Source organism: Drosophila guanche, unplaced genomic scaffold (genome assembly GCF_900245975.1).
Source record: "Drosophila guanche unplaced genomic scaffold, DGUA_6, whole genome shotgun sequence".
In the NCBI taxonomy this organism is placed as follows: Eukaryota; Metazoa; Arthropoda; class Insecta; order Diptera; family Drosophilidae; genus Drosophila; species Drosophila guanche.
In genome coordinates, this window is record NW_022995743.1 from 2,226,759 (window position 1) to 2,237,592 (window position 10,834).

Here is a 10,834-nt window from a genome sequence, read left to right on the forward strand (position 1 = left end):
TTTTGGCATGTCCACTCACCCGTGGAGTGTGCTGCAGTCCCGTTTTTACTACTTCGAAGTGTGCTTGATGTGCAGACAGATTAGCCAATTCTATTTATTAAATCAATATTTAGATTGCTCATTCATTGAAACTCGATTATCAGCAACATTGATTGATGGCGATGACGATTTCCCAACTGAATTGGGCTGCTAAATAGTTTCGATGCACTCCGCAGCTCGTTCAAGTCTTTGCCTAGGCCAATCATCAGGATCAGTCCCTGTAGGCACTCCAAAACGATCGTTTCTTCTCAGTGCAAAAGTATTCCGTGAGTTATTTCTTCGAACACGGCACATACCACTAGATAATGGTTTAGCGCCGCTACTGACTCTTAGTCATCGGCGAATTCCAGAGGCTGGCTGTGACTGTGCGTGGATTTTAGTAGAAAAAGTAACCGCAAAATTCCCTAAATTTGGTGAGTTGTCAGCGGTTCAGCTTTTGGATTTATGTTTATCGACAAGAGGGCTGGATTTTTCCTGCTACTTATCCCATATTTCAGATCAAGAGTTGCGCCTTAGATTTGCTATAATTCTGCCTTACTTCTCCCATAACTCTGCTATAATTCTGCCATACATTTGCCATAATTCTGCCATACTTTTGCCACACTAAGATCTCTGCCGACACGAGCCCCGGAGCCCTAATCGTTTTTAACTGGCGGCCATCAAGCTATAAAGAGCAATAGCTCCTGCCATTTCAGATCGGCCATCTGCTATCGGCTATATGGCCGCCCAGAACCCCCCCCAAAAATGATTATTATCGCTGCACGATAAGGTTGCTCTGGGCGATCGCAGCGCACCCAGATCGCACCTGGCCCTACTTAATACTTGCTACCTGCTCCGCAGCTCGTCAGTTGAGTTCCTTATTTCGTTCGGTTCGGGTGCAAGTCGCGTGCTACAAGGTTAGTCGATTCTCAAACCAAATCCAATCCGGTTGCCATAATTCAAGGTGGCACGATTACGATCTGCAGGAAATTGTTGGGCGGCGTTTGAGATTGCGGATAACCCAGAACCGCTGTGTTCCGTCAAAATATAAGACATGCCGTAAAAATGGTGAAAAATAAATGTCTGGCGATAACGTCATGAATCGCGAGAGTGAAGGATTTAAGGCACGAAACTTGAAATATAATGGGATGAGGGAAATTTCCTCTTTACAGTGGTGCATTTCCCCGCTATCCATCCAAGTGCCGAAATGTCCCTAAACGAGCCGGGATAAACGCGTTTCGCAGCTATGTTTTTCCTTTTCTTAACTTCTTTTGATAAGCGCATTTATATCCGTTGTAAAATTGTTATCGGATTCTGTTTTTAGACCACCAATGGCCTCAGGCCATTTGGGCATCGTAAAGTTTTGAGCACTCTTTGGGCTTCCAATTAGTTTATGATCCTTCGAAACACTCTCCCACGATTGTACTTCCAAATCGCTGGGAGTAATATTCCATTCGATTTCGGTTTATGCCTAGATTACGGACGCCTAATCGTAGATCGTATAAGAATAATCAGGGGTGCCTAAAAGTAGGCAACGAGCGGGCAGGCGTGGAAGGAATTTCAGGCCACAAAATATGTCACAAAAACTGAGCTCCTTTTTGATCTGCCAGCCTTTACAGATGGCATTCTCCACCTTTGACATCACATCCGAAAAGGATGCAGGCAAATTCCGCGAAAAGAAATGGCCCTGGTACGGCGCACCCATTTATGCGGTCATTTGCTTTGCCCTCTTCTATGTGTCCGTGCTGCCCAGCTTCTACTCGTATCCGGACATGCTGCACCAGCGGGATGAGGCACAGCATCCGGATGAGTTCATTGGCGAGCGATCAATGAAGCAGCTGGCAGAGTACGCGGCCATAGGCAACAAAATGAGCGGCTCGATTGCCAATGAGGTGCACACGGTCAACTTTTTGTTGCGAGAGTTGCAAAAGATTGTGGATGAGTCGCGCTCGGACTTGTACGACATTGAGGTGGAGAAGCAGTACTCCTCGGGCTCCCTGTTCCTCTTTGGCAGCGCCATGAGCTACTCGAATGTGTCCAATGTTGTCGTCAAGATCAGCCGAAAGAGCCAGCAGAACGACAATTACTTGCTGGTCAACTCACACTACGACTCGGAGGTGGGCACACCGGCGGTGAGTGATGATGGCGTCATGGTGGTCATCATGCTGGAGGCTCTGCGCGTCATCTCGCGCTCCGAGAAGCCGCTGGCCCACCCAGTTGTGTTTCTGTTCAATGGCGCGGAGGAGGCCTGCATGCTGGGTTCACATGGATTTATCACACAGCACAGATGGGCGAAGAATTGCAAGTAAGTGGAGAGTGGAGCGCCTCAACCTTAGCTGCAGCTTTGACAAATCTCTTTCCCCGCAGAGCCCTCGTCAATCTGGACTCCGCGGGCGCTGGTGGTCGCGAAATTCTCTTCCAAACGGGCCCGAATCATCCTTGGCTGGCCAAATACTATCATCGGAGTGCGCCCCATCCCTTTGCCAACTCCATGGCCGAGGAGCTGTTCCAGAATAACTTTATTCCCTCCGACACGGACTTTCGCATCTTTCGGGACTACGGCTCGGTGCCCGGTCTGGACATGGCACACGCCCTCAATGGCTATGTTTACCACACGAAATATGACAACTTCAAGAGCATCGAGCGGGGCACGTACCAGTCAACGGGTGAGAATGTGTTGCCGCTGGTCTGGGCGCTGGCCAATGCCCCCGAGCTGGATGACACTGCCGCCCACGAGGAGGGTCACACGGTCTTCTATGACTTTGTGGGTTGGTTCATGCTCACCTACACGGAGTCTGTGAGCATTGCCATCAATGTGACGGTGTGCGTGCTGTCCCTGCTCTGCATTGGCCTCTCGCTGTATCTCATGTCGGTGGATGATGGCGCGGATGCCCTGAAGGCCATCTTCCTGCGCTTTGGCATCATCTTCCTGGTCCAACTGGGCACGGTGCTGGCTGCCTGCGGGCTGACCATTCTGGTGGCTGTCTTCATGCAGGCTGTGGGCTTGTCCGAGTCCTGGTACTACGGCCATTGGATGATCTTTGGGCTGTACTTCTGCACGCTCTTCTTTGTGCTGGGTCTGCTGCCGGCCATCTACATTGGCTGGACGAAGCGGCAGACCAACATGAAGCTGGATCAGACCATCTCCTGCTTCATGCACGCCCACTGCATTGTGATGATTCTGTTGTGCATCATCATGACCAGCATGTCCATACGTTCGGGCTACTTCCCAATGATTGGTGTCTTCTTCTACACCATCTCCGTGCTGTTGCAGATCACGCTGAAGCTCTCGCTGAAGAGTAAGTTGCGAGTTGACTGAACTTGAAGGGCTTCTGGGCTAATGGGTTTATTCTCTCCTTCGTTTAGAGAGCTACTTTGTCACGAGTCACTTGATCTGCCAGGTGCTGCCCTTCATCTACTACACGTACATGTGCTATGCCATTCTGATTGTGTTTGTGCCCATGCAGGGACGCGATGGCCCCGACAGCAGTCCCGATGTGCTCCTCTCTGTGTTCATTATTTATATGACCATGCACTTTGCGGGTTTTCTGGTGAGTCAGAGAGAGCTTCCTAAGATAGATCTTGCTTTACCCGCTGCTTCTCCCCTGCAGATTCCCATTATGCACAAATTCCGCAAGCCCAAGATTATTTTCTCCGTCTTTGGTGCCTTGACAATCATATTCATTATCATAGCAACGACCTCCGCGGGCTTTCCTTTCGTCAAGGAGCTGGCAGCACAGCGTTATTATGTGCTGGTAAGAGTCCACATTGTACCCACAGTTCCTTGCTGATCAAAACCCATTCCCAAACCCTCACAGCACACCACGCGCACCTTCCACAATGCGGACAACACTGTCAAACAGGACTCTGGCTTCTATATACAGCCCGTGGATACGAGACTGGGCGAGCTGGATGATACCACGTTCAAGAACAGAGAGCCCTCCAGCTGGACGGAGGCCACGTGTGCCGCGGAGCCCTTTTGTGGTTTGCCCATTTACAGCGGTCGCTGGATTGATTGGAAGTAAGTTTGCAACTGCCTCAAGTGAGTGTCTCCTAATGCTCTTCCCATTTGCCTCCACAGAGACTCCGCTAGATGGATCTACAGCACAGCGCCAGAGCTACCCATGAACATCGAGCTGACGCAAGTCTCCAAGGCATCTGTGGCAGCGAACAAAGTGCGCTACGAGTTCAGTTTGCGTGCCAGCGATCGCGTCATGATCTACGTTGATCCGTTGGCTGGGGTCAGAGTCTCCGACTGGTCCTTTGACAAGACTCCACTGGATGAGGCGCACACGCCGCCCTATCTGATGTATCACCTTTACTCCCTCACCGAGGAGCCCTTTGACTTTTGGGTGGAGCTCGAGCACGAGGAGAGCCATGCGCAGGGGCCGTACTTCAAGCTGGTTGTGTCCGAGCACTTCCTCTACCACAAGGAGCACTACACCGAGGACTTTCGCGCATTCCTCGACACTTTTCCCGAGTGGACGTACACCACGGATTGGTTCTCGTCGCTGGAGAGTTGGGTGCTGTAGTCGATTTGTAAACTTAATAAATAATTTATGATATATTTTGAGTAAGCTAATTATAAACTTAAACCTTAAAGCATTTATGACCAGGCAAGCTGCTGGCACTTTGTTCGTTGGATTAGCAGAGGGATGAACCAGATTTAACAGAGTCCCAGACTGAATGGCACTCAATCTGCTGTCCTCCGTTTGCTCACAGCTCCCAGCTGTTGTAGGAACCAATCCATGAGCTAACATGCGCCCAAGGCGGAAAGGTGGCCAAGAACTCCCGGAACTCCTCATCTATGTACATGTCGTGGTGTGTTCTGTGTCCCATGATGGCAATGCGGAAGCTGGAACCAGTCCAATCATCGCTGTCATGCTCAAATTCCATGCTGAACTGCAGGGGCGTGGGATCCAGCGCGTACGACCAATACACGTAGTAGGGCGGCTTCACATTCTGCTCGAGCGGCTCCTTGGTGAAGGTCCAGTCCACGAGGCGAGTGCCATTCACGGGCTGTATGAAAATGCTCGTGTGATCCGGTCCCGCAATCTCCAGAGTGAACTTTATGCTCTGAGCGTTGCTGCTGCTCTTGTCGATGATGCTGAGCGTGGGGAGGTAATCCTTGTTGGGCTCGGGGCCTGTCACAAAGTAGCTGTTGTCACTGTGGCGAAGGGAAGCTCCAGTTAGATGTGGGTTGGATGGTACTCTTTTGCTCACTTACACCGCATTCAGCCAGCGCGAACTGTATATGGGATATCCGCACATAATCTCCGAGTCACAATCAATTGTCGCCGCCTTGCTGTAGTTGGTGTTCTCGAAGAGTATGTCATCCAGAGTGTGGGGACGTCTATCCACGGGCACCACAAAGTAACCAGAGTCCGTGTGGTTTACAGTACTCGCGCGGTCCGCATTGTGGAAGGTGCGAGCCGTGTGCTAAAAGGGAAGGCAATCAAACGAATTCAAAGATCAAAACTGAATAAAACTCACCACAGCAAAGAAGCGTTGTGGAGCTGTCTTCTCCGCATAGGGGAATGCAATTGGTGTAGCCGCAAGGATGATAAACAGAATCGTGCACACGCCAAACATCGAAATAATTGTCTTCGACTTGCGGAACAGACAGAGCAGCGGCACCAGGAACGGAGCAAAGAGTAAAACCATCAGAGCGGTGAAGAAACCCATTAGAATCTCCGGATTGGTGTTGCATTCGCGCCCCTGCATGGGCACAAAGACCACATAGAAGGCATAGCAGCAGTAGGTGTAGAACATGAAGGGCAGCACCTGGCACAGGCAGTGCGGGATGAGCCAAAGGAAGTCTAGAAAGGATTAAAATTGATTAAAATAAACAATTAACCATCAGGGAAGACACTCACTTGTCTTGTGGGCTCTGGTGATCACATTCAGCAGCACGGAGAGCGTATAGAAGGCAATGCAGAGCATAATCACAAAAGCCGAGCGAATGCTGTAGCTGATCATGACCACGGTGACAACGGTGAGGATGAGGCAATGCGAATGCATCAGCAATTGTATGCCATAGCCCAAGGGCAGTCCATGCTGAACGGGGAAGAAAGGAACGACTGTTAATCATGCTCTGCAGCACTTTTACTCACCAAACTCACCTCCTTGGTGCGACTAAAGTAGATGGCTGGCACAATGCCCATGCCAAAGATCATGGGGCAAAAGTACAGGCCAAAAAGCATCCAGTTCTGTGAGAACCAGCTCATGGGCAGATTGACGGCATCCAGGAACAGGGCAATCGACAGGACCAAGCCAATGCCCAGGCCCACGCCGGCCACCTGGAGGGCTGTGAGTATGCCAAACTTGGCCCAAATGCGACGCCTAAACATGCCAGTGCTGCTCGACATGATCCAAATGTAGCCGACGATCGTAAGGCAGACCACGACACAAACGCAAATGTTGATGATCTCGCCGGTGCTCTCCGGATAGTAGACAAAGAACCAGCCGAGAACATCAAAGAAGATCATGTGTCCCTCGGCGTATTTCTGCAAAGAGAACTAGAGGATCAGTTTCACTCGATGGATGTGAATTTGTGACGCTTGCTACGCACCGATGGATTCTCCAGCTCTTCGGCATTTGCCAGCGCCTTGACCAGTGCCAAAATGTTGTCTCCCGTCAGTTGATAAGTGCGTCGTGGTATGAGATTAAAGCGATCGTATTTGGTGTGATAAACATAGCCATTGAGTACTTGAGCCATGTCGAGGCCTGTCGGAGGAGAGTATCTATCTGGTTAGTTACTCATTTTGTATTACAGCTCTGCCCTCTGGCCTTACCAGGTATTTCGCCATAGTCACGGAACACGCGATAGTCCGTCTCGGAAGGCACAAAGCCGTTCTGGAAGAGTTCCTCGCCAATTGTGGAGGCAAACGGGTGAACAATGTTCTTGCCGTAGTACTATGAAAATTACAAAAGAATTAAAGGATCAAAATGAGGAAAATGAGGAAAACTGCAGTCGCTGCGTACCTTCATCAACCAGGGATTATCGGGGCCCGATTGAAAGAGAATTTCACGTCCGCCGCTGCCTGCCGAGTCCAAATTCATAACCGCTCTGTGTGGGGTGGAGTAAAACAAAGTAAAATTGTGAGCAAAATGCACAGGGAAGCCGCCACTCACTTGACATTCTGCGCCCAGGGATGCTGTGTGATGAAGGCGTGACTGCCCTGCAGCGGATTCTCCTCGGCGCCATTGAACAGGAACACCACGGAGTAGGTCAGCGGCGTCTCGTACTTGGTAATAACTCGCAGCACCTCCAGCATGATGACACACATCATGCCGGCGTCTCCGGCGCCCGAGCTGCCCGGCACCGAATCAAAGTGAGTGTTGATCAGCAGGGCAGCCTCGCTGCTGGCATTTCTGGGCGACAGCTTCACCACCACATTCTGCACACTCTGATACACATTGACCATGGACCAGAGCAGATAATTGCCGGAGGCGATCTGCACATCCTTCTCGATGCTGTAGAGATCCGTTCGAGCGCCGTCAATGATGTCGGTGATCTCGCTGAGTAGAAACTGCACAGCCACCTGCTCATTGGCGGCACTGCCCACGACCTTGGGTCCAATTTTGGATAGTCTCAGCAGCGTATTCTCTGCACGTTCTCCAATGAACTGTCCCGGCTGCTGCAGCTCATCCAGTTGGGTCTTCAGACGCGGCATGCGATGGAAACTGGACACCACCACGAGGTAGAAGAGCAGAAACCAAAAGGACACGAACAGTGGCGCCCAATACCAGCCGATCTTGCTGCGATTATAGATGATCTTCATGTTCTCGTACTTTGATTTCATCTTGAGCTGCAAGAGGCAAGGGTTACGGGGAGAGTTAATCATTTGTCACCCAAAAAGCAGCGAACGAAAAAGTGTCATTGTCCCCCCATTAATTGATTTCAATTGTCTGTTGCTGACACATTCGGAGAATCCAGTGACAAATCTGCACTCTTTCAGTGGTACAATTGGATGATGGCGAGCAGCGATTAATGAATTAGTTAGTTAGTCGCTTCGACAAGCGAGTGCGATCAACTTGAAGTTGTCAGGCTTCGATGTATGTTCTCTGGTATTATCTCAGCAGAAAAAAAGAGTTGATAGTGACTATCATTGAGTAGACCTCGAATGTTGAATGAGTTTGTAGGCCCCACTGAACGACACTCTATTCAAATGATCTGCCGCAGATAATACTTATCGCAGTGCTCAGTGAGCAGACAGGAAATGAAGTGTAAGACTAGACTTTCGAGTGCCCAAAAGTTTCGGGAAAACTATCTAAAAACTAAAGCGGGAAAGTCACAGAATTGAGTCTGGCGATTAGCTGTGCTGGTGGGGAAACTCCTGGCATTTTGTTTACCAAATTATATGAGGCACAGCTAAATAAAAACTGTGCCGGAAAACATCTGTTGACCATTCCGGGCCATGATGGCATTCAATGACAAACGCCAATGAGATGATGAAATGCTGCCGAATTTCAGCTAGAAACCTTGTTGCCAGAGGATGCAGCCTTAGGCAAAATAAACAATAGACCAAAACATTTATGCAGCAAACGAATAAGCTGAAAAATTGGCACAAAATAAGTCCAAGTCTCTGAGGCCAATGAGCATTGAATGCGGGACACAATTTGTAATTTTTTTAACGATATTTCATTCTTATTTATAGCCAGCTGGGGCCGTAATATTTTCGTTTAATGTTCACACATGTGTGTTGTGTGGGGTTTAAATATTGAATAACAAATTGGGGGTATATTCGCTAGGGTATGTATAGATGAGGCAGTGCTTAGTTGCTACTTCAAGAGCCTTCAATTGAGCATTTTCAAATGCTCGCATTTGGCAGGGTGCACAAAAGTATTTGCGTTACGTTTTTGTACACCAGCTGAATGCAATTAAACCGAGAACTCAGTATGTGTCCCACAAACAACTTAAGCTGCAACGACTAGTAGGAAGGCAATTAAACGTTCTTTCTGTCTGTCTGCGTGCTCTGCAAATTGCAAATTTGGGTCGCACGGCCTCGAGACTTCGACCCATTTCCATTGACTCCCCAAGTGACCCTGCCCAGAGGCGATTACGACTGCAGCATCGATTGTGCAGTGAAAAAAGTGTGCGTGTGTGTGTGTGTGAGTGTCGATTAGCTGCTCCTCTTACCCCGCTCTTTACCACTTCTCACTGATCTTCTCTCTCATCTGCATGTGATTCCGTTATCGATCGACCCAATCACCTCGCGTACCAACAACCACTCAAAACAAACAAACAAACAGAGAGCAGAGGCAGAGCCACGGCTCGCTGTGTGTGGGTGCCACGCCTACCTAACAACAACAAAAAGAGAAAAGGAAGAGCTGGGGTGAAGAAGAAAAGAAAACCTATTTAAAGAATATTGTACCATTTGAATGGTGGGGGGGTTGAAATGCAGAAAGATTCAAAACAAAAGCAAAGTCTCATAAATAGGGAAGAAGAACAAAAAAACAACGGCGTGGCGGCGGCAATCAACTGCGACAAGAATGAGCGTGAAAGGGTCTGCCAAAGGGTTGAATGCGACGCGTCGCATACCCTTTTTATGGGAGTTACATATGGTACGACGTTTGCTAACCTAATTGGCTGAGTGTTTAATCAACATAATTGTACTTTAATTGATAGTTTCTACTATGACAGTCTATTTTGTTGCTTATTTTCCCCTTACTTAAGTCTCCACACTGCAAACACTTGTGCAAGCAAACCAGATATACCCTCTGCCAGGGTATGCCGACAGCAAGTGATGCCGGCTACAGCAACAACTAACGCGACAGGCGAAGGCAGCGACGAAAGAAGAGGTCCAAAAAACAATCATAGTAGTATCTTCTTCAGCCACAAACAAATGCAGATGCTTGCCAGCACACACGCAAACACACACAGAGAACACAGAATAACGCGACGCGCTGCTGCAGACTAAAGTCAATAACCTGAAGGAAAGGAAGTTGTTGCGGTTGCCCTTGCGGTTGTTTGTTGTCTGTGAAAAGCAGGCAAGCGGTATGCGGGGGTTGCCCTCTCGCCGAAGCCTTGCAACTGGAACTCCTGCTCTCTCACCTCCCGCATGCAGAACTTTTGGTGAACAGAACAGAGAGAAGCCTCTGTGTTCCGTTCTCGACGATCACTTGGCGCACTGTGTGTGGCGGAGACACCGACGAACAACAATTTGCTGGCACACGAAATTATTAGCACATCTGCCCAAAAATAAACGCAAACTATTCGGTTTTCACGTTGACAAAAGTTTGGCCGAAATTCGGCCAGCAGAGACGCGAATACAAATGCGAGGAGGGATCCAAATGTCCGAGGGGATCAGCTGATTTCAACGAGTAGCGGCGCAACTGTCCCGTTCAACGGTCGGTGGAGGTCTGCTTTGGCGTGTGCGTCTACTTCTGACGCTGCTGCAAACAGTGAATGCTCTTGCAGGAGAGATGCGGCAGAGAGAGAGAGAACTTGGCGCTCTCTGTTGCTCTCACTCACTCACTTTGCTGGGGCTGCTGCACTTGACACGTCACTGGCTATGACCCGATCCTCCTTCGCTCTTCTGTGTGTGTGTATGCAGAAGCCAACAATGCTCACGCCAGACGAACTGGTAGCCGACTAAAGCGAACCGTTAAGGCCAGTGGCAAATTTATAAGTGGCTGCTCCCGCTCTTACACTACAGTTGATGGATTTGTGTGTTGGATTTCCAAGTGCTTTGCTGGTGCTTATCGTGGAATTATCAGAATTGGACACCTAATCAAGTAATTTGACGGGTCTGCACAGGAGGGGGCGGGCCATGTCCGTTGTTATTTCCTCGGCACGTTCAGCGGCTCAACG

At 49.4% G+C, this 10,834-nt stretch overlaps 2 protein-coding genes across 4 annotated transcripts; one reads left to right on the forward strand and one right to left on the reverse strand.

The window, feature by feature from the left end:
- The first annotated feature begins 879 nt into the window (after window positions 1–879).
- Window positions 880–4,600, forward strand: LOC117578830 (endoplasmic reticulum metallopeptidase 1). The gene is made up of 7 exons (XM_034264593.1): window positions 880–935; window positions 1,629–2,323; window positions 2,386–3,317; window positions 3,385–3,569; window positions 3,630–3,773; window positions 3,837–4,039; window positions 4,100–4,600. Exons 2-7 carry the CDS (start codon window positions 1,638–1,640, stop codon window positions 4,548–4,550), a joined length of 2,601 nt encoding a protein of 866 aa, XP_034120484.1. The 5' UTR covers window positions 880–935; window positions 1,629–1,637; the 3' UTR covers window positions 4,551–4,600.
- Window positions 4,559–10,619, reverse strand: LOC117578829 (endoplasmic reticulum metallopeptidase 1). Of its 3 annotated transcripts, none has more exons than XM_034264592.1 (10): window positions 10,500–10,619; window positions 7,153–7,829; window positions 7,003–7,087; window positions 6,813–6,933; window positions 6,590–6,744; window positions 6,141–6,524; window positions 5,895–6,075; window positions 5,512–5,837; window positions 5,246–5,457; window positions 4,559–5,185 (listed from the first exon to the last, which is right to left on the reverse strand). In XM_034264592.1, exons 2-10 carry the CDS (start codon window positions 7,821–7,823, stop codon window positions 4,735–4,737), a joined length of 2,586 nt encoding a protein of 861 aa, XP_034120483.1. In that variant the 5' UTR covers window positions 7,824–7,829; window positions 10,500–10,619; the 3' UTR covers window positions 4,559–4,734. The 3 variants fall into 3 exon arrangements, with proteins under 3 accessions (XP_034120483.1, XP_034120480.1, XP_034120482.1); XM_034264589.1 differs by lacking the exon at window positions 10,500–10,619 and adding an exon at window positions 10,076–10,386; XM_034264591.1 differs by lacking the exon at window positions 10,500–10,619 and adding an exon at window positions 9,952–10,056.
- Window positions 10,620–10,834: the final 215 nt, after the last annotated feature.